The sequence below is a fragment of the Toxotes jaculatrix genome, chromosome 10, assembly GCF_017976425.1.
Source record: "Toxotes jaculatrix isolate fToxJac2 chromosome 10, fToxJac2.pri, whole genome shotgun sequence".
Taxonomy (NCBI): domain Eukaryota; kingdom Metazoa; phylum Chordata; class Actinopteri; family Toxotidae; genus Toxotes; species Toxotes jaculatrix.
Window position 1 is genome coordinate 7,878,538 of NC_054403.1, and position 14,713 is coordinate 7,893,250.

The 14,713-nt window shown below is 40.7% G+C and overlaps 1 protein-coding gene across 1 annotated transcript; it reads left to right on the plus strand.

The window, feature by feature from the left end:
* On the plus strand, positions 1-10,022 carry sting1 (stimulator of interferon response cGAMP interactor 1). Its single transcript, XM_041048878.1, has 7 exons — positions 1-115; positions 1,425-1,651; positions 2,544-2,736; positions 3,999-4,107; positions 7,193-7,437; positions 8,954-9,140; positions 9,527-10,022. Exons 2-7 carry the CDS (start codon positions 1,425-1,427, stop codon positions 9,796-9,798), a joined length of 1,233 nt encoding a protein of 410 aa, XP_040904812.1. The 5' UTR covers positions 1-115; the 3' UTR covers positions 9,799-10,022.
* The last annotated feature ends 4,691 nt before the right edge of the window (positions 10,023-14,713 follow it).

Consider the following 14,713-nt stretch of genomic DNA (forward strand, 5'->3'; position numbering starts at 1 on the left):
AAAACTGAAAGTGTTGGACTATAACTAAAGGGCAGCAGAGAGAAGGGGAGGAGATTCAAAAAGAGAACAGCAGACAAAGGAGGTCTCTGATCTGGATCACAGCAAACACACAGAGGTGAGTCCCTACATGCATTTCTTTCTTCTGTCTTGTTTTGAAAAAAACGTTTCATAGAATGAGACTAAGCCACTTTAGACTTTTTCCCTCCTGTGCATTAGTGACAGGAATCAGGGAGGGTTTTATGACCTCAGGGAGAGCTCAGGGTGTGTTTGTCTATTTTTAACAGCTTTTACAAGCTACCGAAACAAGATGTAAGTAAGAAGTAAGTAATTTCTGAAGACCTAATATACACTCTCAGGTGCCTGAAACCCATTGCTTCAAAATAAATTGTATTATCTATTTCAATGTAGTTAATGCCATTTAGTGTATATGTGTTATTTAATGGGACATTTACCTCCCTGTGGTTCTGTTACATTGTGTTTGTACTGACATGGAGTACAAGGTAGATTTACTTGCTAGTAATCCACTAATTACGGCTTTTGAATAAACAAATAACCAAACCAAATAATTTAATCACAGGCAGACTGGTTTTCACAAAAGTCAAAATTGGTGTTTGATGCCGTTATTTTTCTACAACCTGATCACGTGACAGCCACACATCTTAAACATTCACACACACACACAAACACAAATGTATACACATGCATGCAAATGTGTACTCAGACTCTAGAGGGTCAAACATTTGATTTTGTTGTTTTGTTGTTTGAATCCCAAACTGTACAAAAACACATTACAGCATGTCTTTTGTTGGAAATCTGTTATGAATTTAGTTCTGTACATCTGTACAGTAACTCATGCGACGGTTCAAGATGTTAGACGCAACTTTGGTTCCAGAGTGACATCTGAAATTAATTTAAAGGGAGATCAAAGGGAGTCTCTTCTGAAACTTTCCATTATGTTGTACATCTCACCGCACCCCTGTCAGTAATGTCACAGCACCTGTGTTTCTATTAACAGGCGGTGGAGCAAAGCAAATGGCCAGTGAAATTCCAGATAAATTTATGCTCAGTACCTCCCCCTAAAACTGACATAAAACTTCTGTTAACTGACTGTTTGACTGATTTTCTCACTGGGTTGAAGCTCTCATGTGACAACTGGTGATAATGATGTGTTTTGAGGTTGTAAAAGATTTGAATCATGGTCTTTATGTAATGTTTTGCTGTTGTTAGGTGAGAATGGGAATGTCCAAAATTAACTTTAAAAGAAACATCAAACACATTTTTCTCACTTGACTAAAACATAGTTTAGACTTAATTAAAATGGGTTTAAAAAAGTTTTCCTGGTCAGCTAGCCCTACACACTGAGTGACTGATACATTTGGTTTTATAAAAGCAATCCGTGACTCTGGGTGACTGTTTCCTGACAGATGCAATGCCTCCGAGATCAGGATGCTCTCATCCCTCAGCCTCGTGGGAATTTTCCTAAGGTGTGTGCTGCGGGGCTGGCTGCCATAACAACAGGAGGCATCGTGTTTTTCTCTCCTGAAAGGTTATTTGGCTGGGTTGCCATGGTAATACTCATCCTGACCCTTGGCCCTCTGCTGCACGGGCTCTGTCTGCTGGCAGAGGAGATGCTGTACCATTCAAACACAAGGTGAGAGATCAGTTGGAGTAAGAGGAGAGTCAGATTCAAGCATTCAGCGCTTGTGGTCTGACTTGTCTTTGATATATTGCTAAATAAATATTTGTTATGTGCTGTAACGTTACTGTTTTGGTTCACTCTCTCCACTCTCATCAGAATCATTAAAAAAAAAAACAGCAACCAGACAAAGGTTGTGTCTTGCTTTTAAGCTTTGTAAATCAGTTTTCAACCCATAAGTGGAGCAACCGTGGGGAGAGTGTGTTTGCATAGGCCTTGTATAGTGTAGTAGGCCACTGTGTCTATTTTATGTTTATGCTATTCTTGTGTATGAAAGACATGGTACTGAGACAGGTTTCTCTTTGTAATGAAATAATGTATGTTGTGATTTGGTGCTATATAAATAAAGTGAAGTGAATCTGTGTATCTGCGGTGGTGCTGAACAGTTCGTCAGTCAATGCATGTAAAGCTGAGACTTTGAATGAAACTGGCAACCTCTTCAGAACAAGCTTGTCTGATGAAGCAGCTTAACTGTAAATCTTCTTAGACATACATTTTCTTGGCTCAATAAGGGACAATTTGTGTTCATGACAGGATCATTTTGACTATTTTACAGTTGTTTATTTTAATGTATGACAATTTATGTCTCATTCACCCATACATACACACACACTTTCATACACACATTCACTTAAGCTCCACCACTGACCAAACCCTTTATATTTAAACATGTAAACACAAGAAGAGGCTAAGATTGAAGTAGTGTTACAGTAATAATTTCAGTGTCTCTAAATTAATTATACTGATGTTAAAATCCTGAACAATCCAACAGTTACACAGTACAGCTATGGTAATGAGGACAAACAGTATGTTCTTTCCTTCTGTGTTTTTTTTTTTTTTTAACCAGGTATCAAGGTCGAGGGCTGCTGAGCCATGTGCTGCCAGCCTGTGGTTTGGGGGGGAAGACCCTGCTGGCTGCAGCACTGGCAAGCCTTCTGCTCTACCTGGCTGGACATCCTCTGCCACACAAAGACCAATGCTGGAAACTCCTCTTCTTGGCCTCAGTTCTTTATGCGCTGTTTAAAAGCCTGGGAGTCCTGGTGAGATCCAGACCTGACACACAAACACCACTGTTTTTGTTTTCTCTTCTACTGTAGTAGAAACACAAAAAAAGATTCCTATGAACATTACAAAACAGATGATAGGCAGATGTTTGAGTGTCCTTCCAGGCTGCCATTAGTTTCCATTCATACAGAAATAAAGAAACATTTGACTGTTGTGAAAAACATATGAGCAGTGTGCTTTGGGAAACGGTAATTCAAAGTAAAGTCATTTCTAGGAAATAGATTACGACATAGAAAAACAGTAGTACAGCCCTTTAAATTGGTATACAGTCACCTCTAAAAGTAACTATTGGTACATGCCTACTTGACAGGTTAGGCAAGATGTTGTTACAAGGAGTGGAGATGATCTGGGACATCTCAATGTTGTGTATAATGAAGCAACACATGTCTGGAAACCAATTTTAGGATTACATTTCAGAAAATAGTCCACATTGGCAGTGTCATTCAGTTTTTGCTTCACGGCCCATCACTGCCCCAGAAAAATGGTTCAGTGTCTGCACTTTTCATCTCACATGACATCCATTGAGTCATTTATTAATACACATGGTGAAATCTGAAATGGAAAGCCCAGAATTTAATGTTTTGACCTATCATTAGGCTCTGCAGTGGCTGTGCCATCATATTTGAGACCTCTGACAGGTGACACCATTCTTTAGCCCTGGCCTAGATGCAACCAAGTGTGGGATTCAACCCCCACCCCCCCCCCCCCCCTGCACCTCCAGTTTTATCAGAAACATTTGAGAGCTCACTATATTTTCACAGCTCAGAGTGCCCTGGTAGAATTGAAAAATGGCTCTGCTTTAGCATAAAACTACACTTCAGACAGGAGAGTCCCTGTGTAAGATCCTGAAGCATCAGTTGATTGTAATTGACATGGCATTTCTGGAATAAAAATAGACTCAAATTCATCTTCATCAGCATGACTGACCATAGCACTCATACTGTCCTCAAAGTACTGTGTAATTTTGTACAAAGCTCACTGTTCCCTCAGAGTCGTTACAGAAACTGGCAGCATTATAGATTCGATCCATCTCAAGCTTGGGTTTAGCTGTCTCCATCTCCTGCTTTTGCATCGAATTCTATCTAAAAATATACTCGTCCCTGCACAGAAAAGGGCAGCCCAGGTGCAGGGATGCCCTTTTCTTTTGCCCGACACCTTTTGGAAGTTGTCAGGCAGCTCCTGAGCAGAGGTGAGGTGTTGTGACATGTTTCCAGCTGTTTCTGTGGTCGGTGTGCAGGGTCCGTCGGAGGTGGAGGTGTCCGACATCTGTGAGGGGAGGAAGATGAACGTGGCCCACGGCCTGGCCTGGTCCTTCTACCTGGGTTACTTGCGACTGGTGCTGCCGCGTAAGTAACCTCAAAACACACATATGCATGTACACGCTATGGACATTTGGTTCACTCTCCCTGTCTCTCAGATTACACACCTATCATTTGAATATCAGTTTGTGGATTTCACTTGTAGGCTACTATTTAATCAATTTCAACATACAGTGGATATAAAAGTCTACACACCCCTGTTAAAATGCCAGATTTTTGTGATAAAAGAGAAAAAAAAAAAGAAAAAAAAAAAAAGAAAGAGAGAGACACACCAGCCACAAGTACATGACCTGTAACACCCCCACTCTTAAAAATGGTTGCTCAGAGGCAACCAACCCCATAGTAAACAACAGCAACATGAAACTGTTTACGACCTGGAAAGGGCATCTGCCATCATACCCTTGAAGGAACAAACTTCACTGCATCAGTCTGCTCCCTCTACTCTGGGAGGTCTGTCCCACGAAACTGGTTTTGTGAGTGAGTACAAACTCGTCAGCAAACACAGCAGCTCGATCCAATATTGTCACCTTCTGCTCATTTAAATACACACAGACTCTGGCACACAGTTCTTTAATTCTTCAAGCAAAATCAGCTGTCGAAGTTGCTCTTTAGCCTCAGCTTTCTGAGATGCACACCACCTATCAAAGAGATTTCCCTTCTCTCTAGCAAACTCAACATAGGTTTGCTTATCAGACTTAACATGGCTTCTGTAGCGCCGACGATAAGCCTCTGGAACCAGCTCATACACTTTGAGTATAGCTTCTTTAGCCAAGTCATAATCAGAACCCTGTTCTAGACTCAGGGCAGAATATGCCTACTGAGCTTTTCCCACAAGGACACTCTGTAAAAGCAATGTCCATGACCGCTTAGGCCACTTTGATGTGAGGGCCACTCGCTCAAAATGAGGGAAATAATGCTCAACATCCTTTTCACAAAAAGGAGGAACTAGTCGTATGTGACTGGCTACATCAAACTGAGGTTTAGAAGACAAAGAAGCATATTTTAATTCCATCTCTTTCAGAAGTCGTTCATGTTCCAACAACATTTTCTTTTCCATCAGCCTAAGTTGATCCTGTCTTTCCTCCAGTTCCCTTTCCTTTACAGCCAGTTCCCTGTGTCTCAAGTGGATAGCAGCCTCCAACAACACCGGTGATTTAGACATCACAAATTCAACCTCTGGACAAGGGGGTGGCTTTAAAACACCTCTAGCAACAAGCACCTGCTTAATAGTGTCCTTAATGTTCATTTTTAACTTCTTAACCTCACTAGAGAGCTCAATCTCATAGCTAGAAGCAAGCTGAAGAAGTTGTTCCTTAGTAAAAATCTTCAAGCAGCTCTTCACTAGGCTGTTGAAGAAAAGTGTCAAGCGTTGTCATTGTTCCTAACAAGTTTGCTTGTTAGGAACAATGAACAAAAAAGATAGGTGAATAAGCAAAACTAGTAAATGGGGCACAAAACAACCACAGCTGCTCAATTAACTAAACACACAACAAAATGGCTGCGATGCCATGCCATACACTAACAAAGGCAAGCTGTTACCCATCAGGCTATTAAAGCCACACCCAAAAGACTACCATGCCCCTCAAGCAAGGACACAACCTGCTGGTAGTCAGAACTAAAACAAAAGCACCAAGAAAACTCAGGGTAATTCTCACCTACACAAGTTAACACTACAACACACTAGCCACTAAACTCTATGATTAGGATCACAGACCCAACACAGTGCCTAACAAAAGCACAACACTCACCTAACCCTACACAAATGCTCACTCCCCCCTCCCCCCAGAAGAAAAAAAAAAGAATATACATATATATGGCAAGTATGATTGTTAACTGCTTCTTCTTCGCTCCTCAAAAGAAATATTTCATCTAAATTCAAAGAGAGCAAGCCCTGGAAACCTGCCTAACAAAACTTAACCTAACTATCTTCTGAGGTTACCAGGCTCGAGGCGACTTTAAACGCTGAACTCGAGGTCCCACAGTAAACCAGAGCTTACCACAGAACCTCGAAGCGTGCCCCCACCCGGGATAGCCTCGAAAATAAAAAAGGAAAAATAACAAAAGCGTGAACCGTTGGAAGGACTAATGTCCAGCTGGGACACTCACCCTCTCTAACCAGGGAGCTCATAAATTGATGCTCACAGCGATACTTAAATTTATCAAAATAAAGCATGTCAAACAATCATACTCGCCAAACAAAAGGAAAGCCACACACAACACTCATGAACCAAGAAAAATCTGGAAAATTGGACAAGCCCCCATTATGTTACAAACCATGGCCCAAAGCTCATTTATTAAATCAAAGATAGGGGTTAACAAAAGAAAAATGTGGAGTGAGCCGAAGACCCTGCTGCCAGGTCATCTGCAGCAGGAAGTGTGGGAGAGAGAGTGGAGAGTGGAGAGGTGTGGCAGGTTTTTATAGGCCGCCCACACCTGCAGATAATCACAAGTGCATCCTGGGAGTCTACCTGAAAAAAAGAGGAAAAAAAAGAAAGAGAGAGAGACACACCAGCCACAAGTACATGGCCTGTAACAGACCCTCTGATGCTTTGGAAGCTTGTCAGGAAGAGCCAACTAGAACAGCTGAACTTTATTTGGGGTTAATCAGAGGCACCTTAAATGATGGCAGGTGTGTACTGACTCCTGTTTAGCGTGAGTTTGAATGTGATTGGTTCATTCTGAACAAAGCCACATCCCCAGTTATAAGAGGGTGTGCACATTTCTGCAACATTATTTTACACATTATTTTAGTTTTTTATTTTTACTTAAAGATTTCAGTTTGTTTTTCAGTTGAGTTGTAAAGGTTATAGGTCACATTAAAGGTGGAAAAAGTTCTGAAATGATTTATCTTGGTTTCATTTTTTACATCACAAAAACCTAGCATTTCAACAGGGGTGTGTAGACTTTAAAAATACGTTTAAAATAACCTCTAAGCTGCATGTAATAGCCCCAGATATGAATCTTTGGTGATACCTAAGCTGTGGTCTGATCTTTGTGGTTTATAGAGTCTTGGTACTGCACCTTGCACAGCATTCTAGTGATTCTAGAGGTTTGAATAAACACGAATAAACAGATATAGATGATTAAAAGTGTTGTGTGTGTGTTGTTTCAGATTTGGATGATTCCATCACATCATTTTGTGCCACTCATTGGGCCAGCTGTCCCTTCCGGGGTCGCGGCTCCAGGAAGCTCCTAATCCTTGTTCCTCTCAATGCCAACATCTCACATAAGCTGGAAGACGAGGACGACAACATCCGTTTTTATGACAACCTCCCAAACAACGAGATAGACAGGGCAGGAGTCCGGGGACGGGTCTACAAGCACAGCGTCTACAGAGTACTGGACGAGCATGGGACGGTAGGTGGGAATGTAAAATAACAATATGGTTTATTTCTTTCTGTTACAGGTTATGCTTTAAGTTCATAAGTTATCTATATGAGATTACAGGCAGATACAGAGACTGTTTTTCTCTCAGGTTCAGTGTAAAAAGATTCAGTCCATATTAAATAAGGTAATCAGAGAACCTGAAGCTTCAGTGCTGAACTACTTGTGTTGTAATTCCACTCAGTGTCGGTCATCTTACTGCCAGTGTGTTTTGAGACACTCACTGTTCTGATATTTTCTCCTTTGATCAGATTTGTAAAGACCGCAGAGCTTAAATGTGACAGAGAGAGAGAGAGAGTCACAGTAAAGTGACAGACTCGAGGGACTGTTTCTGTATATAAATTTTTTTCAATACTTCAAGATAACACATCAGTGTGTTCTATATTCAATGTTTTTGATGTAGCAAATCTAACAGTGATTGTACTCAAAACTGGCTCTGTATTGTAGTCAAGGGAAAGGAAGTTTGGGGCTACATGAAAGCATCATGTTTCACATTAAGACCAAAAATAGACACCCGTTATTTCTAAGTAGCTACCAGAACCATGTTGTGGCTTTATTTTACAGAATAGCATGATGATAAACATTTGACTTTTAACATTTACTCCAGTACTGAGCTTAAGTATAATTTTGAGGTAGTTAAAAAGCTAATAGCTGTTTGCACTGTATATTAATCTGATGTCCGCTATTTTAATTATTCAAATAATTTCTTGGTCTTTAAAATGTCAGAAAAAACATTATATGTGAGTTCACAGCAGAGTCTGTGGACACTTTCACTTGCTTTTTCCAACCATCTGCAACCAGTGAATTGTGGGGGTTTTTGAAAAATTTAAATTGTTAAAAGTTTCCAGTTCATTTTCTGTCTATAAACAAATTGTTTCTAACTCTGTTATATTAGCAAATGTTAGATGGATACCCCCTGTATTAATGGATGTCGTTGACTTGGTAACTTTGCCTGTGTTGTTGTTACAACAAATTCACCATTATCACATACACTAGCTGTCACTTGTGGCCATGATGGATCTGAGTATCTCTTCCACCGCTGGTTCAGCCTAATATGATTGATTGGACTGAGCTCTGACTTGCTTACCTTACTTATTAACTGCTGATGGCTTCACTGGTAGAGTTATTGATTAGAATTTCTATGGCTCTAAACATTGCAGTATAAAAGAGATACGTTTTCTTGTCTTGAAGATATTATGAGACAATAAGAAAAACTGAGACTTGTGATGTTTCGTAAAAGATTTGATTTGCCCTTTTAAGGCACGAAAATAAAATATTCAGAGTACAGCACCCCCTCCTGGTTAAACCTGAGAATTCACCAGTGGAGAGCACATTTATTGAAGTACAGTAACAGCACCATCTACCTGTAAAATCTGGTAATCAAACATTTCTGGTGCTAAAGTGCCACAAGCTTTTAAAGGATTATCTGTCCAGGAAAGATATCTATGTCTGAGTCTGTGTGTGTGTGTGCCTGTGTGTGTCTCAACAGGCCCATGAGTGTGTGGTGGAGTATGCGACGCCTTTGCTGACGCTGTACAACATGTCCCAGGAGAGCAGTGCTGGTTTTGGGGAGCCTGAGCGCAGGCAGCAGGTCCTGCTCTTCTACCGGACTCTGCAGAACATCCTGGACCACTCGCTGGAGTGTCGAAACCGCTTCAAACTCATCCTGCTCAATGGTGGGTGGGGGGCCTTTGTACACACCTTGTGGCACGAGACTTTCCCACTTTCCCACAAGGTCTGACAGTCAGAATTTGAGTGTTTATAGATTCTTTTTGCAATGTATGTGTTTTAAAAAGGTTTTGTTACTCAGTGGCCTTATGGTGCACGGTGTGCAACTAAAATGAAGAATGAAGGTCAGAGTGTCAGTGCAGGCTTTGTTCTTGTTATCTCTGGTCTCATGTGAACTCTTTATTTTTGTGATGGCCGTGAGAAACTCTTTGCTCTCCTGTATGCTTAGATTACTCCCGTTTTAACAAAGATACGCCTTTGAGATAGAGTGAGCTTGTAACAGTGAAAATGATCAGACAAACAAACCACAGATTATGTTTTTTTCTTCTTCTAGATGAGAATGAGGACGACCCACACCTCCTGTCAAAGGCCATCCTCAAACACCTGCAACAGCAGGAGAAAGAAGAGTTCTGCCTCACCCCAACTAGTCAACAAGAGATAGTCCACCGATTATCGAGTACTTCAAGTGCCCCGCCAAGTGCTCCGCTCTCAAACGGTGAATGGCACCAGCCAGAGCCAATGAGCAGGGAGCCCACGCTCATGTTCAGCCTGGAGAAGCCTCAGCCTCTGAAGGAACCTGTTGAGGACACCGACTATTGCCAATGATCAATATTAACACAGACTCAGGCACAGAGAGAGAAGAACATAGATAAACCTCAACAACCACTTTCTGTCATACTATATTATTTAGGTTTTTTTTTAGATTAGGTGTTAAAGATGTTAGTACAGCTCCTGACATTTCATTTCATTCATCAGAGTTTTGTACATCGACCCTTTGTGCATGTCTCTGAATTCAAATCTGAATAAATTAAACTACAAACATGTGCTTAAAGGAAGAGTTTGTTTAGTGTTTAATCTGACCTTTTCTGTGTGAATGCTGTGGTGAGTGACACCTCCCAGACACCGAGGAGCTGCCTGAGCTGTGACGGGAAGAGAAAAGAGAGAAATTTAACCACTGACAGATGAAGATATGGACAATATATTATTGCCCTTAATTGCAAATGTGAACACTACTTATCTTGAGAAACTGTTGTGTGTAAACCGATATATATCGATCAGTCCACAGCACTGACATTTAAAGAGCATGCATACAGTGGAAAAACCCTGGGCAGACTGTACAAGAAGGGCACCTTGTTTGACTGTGGAGGAAGTGTTGCAACTTGTTTGTCGTCCTCCCTCCCTCCTTTAGAGAACAGGACATGATCTTCTGCCAACACGGGCCCATCCAGTTAATATATAGTTAAATTAATGGTCTGGAGTAGTACAAAGGCTGCATGACATCCTGTACTCTTGTTGATGTGACCAGATGGCTCACTGGATGGTTTTAGCCTCATGCTAAATTTAACCCTGATAATGTTTCAAAGAAACCATCATCATCATCCTCATCAAGATTTTGCCCACAATGACCAGTTTAACACATTCAGGTTGTGTCACACATTCTGCAAAAGTGATTAAATGAATGAAGTGTTGAATTGTAATACTTCTACTGTGAAGTACAGGGACTTTTAGAATTTTAAAGGCAAAATAGGCACCCACTAGGGGTAAAATAAAGGCAAAGGTAGACCAGGAGGAGGAGAAAAACAGGGGAAAAGTACTTAAGGCAGGAGGGCTGCGATAAAGATATGGTGTTCGACAGAGGAGAGGAGGAAGAATATGATGTACAAGAGTGTATTTTATGACTGTATAAACAACAGAAGCAGTCACAAGACACCTGACACCGTGCCTGTTTATCTACATCTCACACGCGCGCGCACACATGCACTCACACACCTCATGACCTGCAGCTGAAACAGCTCGGTTAGGTTGCATCAGATACGTTAAACAGGCCGTCTGTCATCTTGACAGGGCAGAGGTGAGAAGGACAGAGGAATCAGATCCAAACCACACTGCATTAGCAGCACAGCTTTTGAATACTGCACATTCAGATGGTTGGTGTCCTGTGCAAATGCAGCCTGTAGATTATGGGCATCAAACAATGGAGCACTGTTTAATCCTCAGCTACACTGTGTATGAAGTAGGCTTGGCAGGTCTGCATGAAGCCCTCTAAGCTAGTGGATCTCAACAAGAGATGTAGTGTGATACAATAAATTCTGTTGCACAAAATGTTTTTAGACTATTTCTTTGGACTTTTCTCTGTTGCTTTTTTCTTATGGGGTACAGCAAAGTTTTACCTCTGTCCTCTGAAAATCCTTCAACAAGTCGTCTTTGAACTCACCTCCATGCTAAGGCTTTGCTTTAAAGGAATAGTTCAACATTTCGGACAAAACACTTGTTCCCCCGCAGCTGTTCAGCTTTTCTTAGCACAAAGAACCCGACTCACTGTCAAACCACAACTTGTTTCTAAATTTCATTTTGCACAAATTAGGTAATTTGGTTTTCTTTGTACAGAATCAAGCTATTTCCTCTTGCTCTAAGTCTTGATGCTAAGCTAAGCTAATTGCTGGCTCTTCCTTCATGTAACGCAGACAGACCGAACAGCAGCACCAGTCTTTCTCATTGAACCCTGAGCGTATTTCTAAAGACTGTCACAAGCCAAAAAGTGTGGAAACCACTGTCGGAGAGTATAGAAATTCAATAAGTTTAAAGGGGACATGATAATTCACACACATTAACCATACACATTGCAATAGCCGAGGTCACTGGGATAAAACCTTCGATGAGCAAATGAGGAACACAAAACATACTCTCTTTTGTAGAGACAACTACTGTCGAGCAGCTCTGGAGTGGTCGGCTGCACAAAGGTTTACTTTCTTTTCGCCATTTCATTTTACTGTAAACTGAATTCCTTTGGGTTTTTCCCTGCTGTTGAACAGAACATGACGCACCCGTCATTTGCAGGCATCTGCTTTAGCTTTCATGACCTTTGATGGAAATTTTGCATTGTTTTAGACATTTTATACAGTCAACCATTTTCTGATAAATTGCAAAACATTTCTGGTTGATGATCCAGAACAAAAACAATAACTAGTTTCAGTTATTGACCATGTTCCTTCTTAGTTAGATAAGGTTTTTTAAAAAAACAACAACAACAACAACACACACTCTCGGCCGCAGACGTGAGTTTTAGCAGCGGCCTCAGGAGACAGGTCTGACCTGTTCTACATCGAAAACACAACATCTCAGACAGCTGACATCAGCTGACACTGATGGATGGATAATAATACTGGCACCATTGTGACAGAGTTCACACAAAGCAGGACACTGGTTGTTTATTAAAGTAGATTTTAGGAGACTGAATATCAGTGATAAATGTGTTTCTGTTTATGGGATTACTGAGTGACACACTGGTTAATGGCATACTGGGGTCTATGACTTCATGAAACCTTCAACCTCAGACCAGCATCACTCAGAATTTACCAGTATTGGTCAGGCAATGAGCGTCTACTGTCCCAGTTTCTCAGTTCCACAGAAAGACACTTCCTCCTTGGTTTCAAGTCTTTGTGATGACAGCGTGTGTGTGTGAAATGTGATTGGCTGATAGCTGTGATGCAACCAGCAGGGAGATTTCCCAAGAAGGGGAGGTAGACGTGAAAGGCTAACCTGCAAAAGCACCACCTTTCTGCTTAATGTCTGCTCTCACGTCATGCTAGCACAGTGGACTTTAAGGCAAGAAGGACAAACTCTGGCATGAACAACACATTGTTCAGCTGGTTTTACTATTAACAGTGAGAATAACTGAAGGGATTCAAGGGAACATTTCAAAATGGAACTATGTGGCTTCAAGCATATAATACACTTGATTCTTATAGACACTATCAGTGTTACAAAAGCCATTTGGAATGAAATAAAAATCAGAAAAAGTTTGGGAATGGGGGGGTTCAGTGAGGTAACCAGGGTGAAGACCACGTAGCTCCTAAAGGCTAACAATGAAATCTTCGTGTCTGTTTTCAAACTGGCTGGGAGGCAGTGGGAGGCAGCTAAAACCAGTTTGTATTTCCTTGACATTACTTTGGGAATTTTTTCAAAATACAGCACTGTGTTTAGTGGATACGCTTCCGATGCTCCACCAGGTGTGTGAGTGTGTGTCACACCTGTGTGTCAGAACTTGTTACTCACCTGTGAGTAAGGCAGGACTCATGCTGCCAATGTCTAGACCTGATGTGCTCACACACACACACACACACACACACACACACACACAAACACACACACACACACACACTCAGCCTCAAGGAAAGTCCATTCATTAAAGGGAAAAATGATTTATACATTTATTGAGAAGTGACATTAAAGATGTGAACTAATGTGGTTTTTCTAACCAGTTTCAAAAGAAATGTCTAAGGTATAGTAACTGATCAAAATCTGCACTATTTTATTACCTGCCAACGTAATTATTGCACATGAACCATTTTATTTCATCCTCTGTTCTTTTAAAGCACATTTATGTGCAGTTTCTTTCAGTTACTTGACATTTATGGCAGAGTAGGAACTAAACTGTTCTTTCCATCTGTGGAAGTCTGCCTGCAGCTTCAGTGCTTCGCCAGTCTGGATTTTTCCCTCATGGCAGAAATACTTGTGAGGAGGCAGCAGACCTATCTGAGACTTACTGTTGATGGGTTTTTTAAATACATTTATTCTTTAGAAATGTTATTAAGGACAAACCAAAGCCCTGTCCATGGACTAAGCACATGATATATGAACACTTACACGCCAGACTTATTTTATGGGTCTGTAATGTTAACCTTTCCTGTGAAGAGCGGTAATAAATTATGGAGAAAACATAAATGTCCTTTAAATATAAGTATTATGTTAAGTTTTTGTTGAAACTGTTTTAGAAAAAGATTCTGGGAACAGAAATATATAAATAAAAAAAAAGACATATATATATATATATATACAGTTCCCTAAATATTAGTTTACCTCTCCCCAACATGAAATCAGAGGAAGAGTAACATTTCTGTTCCAGGAAAAACTAAGACCCTGGCGTCAATTCAGTCACCAGAACTTTGCATGTCTCCTGGTGGACGTTAGACTGATGGCAGCCATGGGTCCTATTTATGACATATAACAAAAAAGTAACACACACACCACAGAGACTGTAGTGAGGTGCTGATCACTGGATACAAATCTGAGAACAGGACAGAGGTGTTAGTGTTAAAGGCTCCATATGTTTGTTTTTTTTAGACAGATGACATTTAGGACGTTAACGTTATCAGAAAACAGGTAAAGGTCAGGTAAATACAGTAAAGAGCACAATATTTGCCTCTAGAATGTTTGTGGAACACAAAATATGATAAAGTACAAGTAAATGTCTGTTGAAGCTACATTCATTTATTATCAATATATCAATTATTATCAGTTAGTTTGATGCTTGATTGAGTCAGCCTACTATCACCTTTAGAATATATTGAGGATTAAAGGACTTAGGTCTCAGGATTTGGAAAAACTTCCTCCCTAAAAAATGGATCAGCTGCAGCTGATTCACAAAGCTGCTGCTGGAGTCCTCACTGAGACCAAGCAAGTGGATCATAAAGCTCCCGTTCTCAGATCTATACTCTGACTTCCTGTCTATCAAACAACT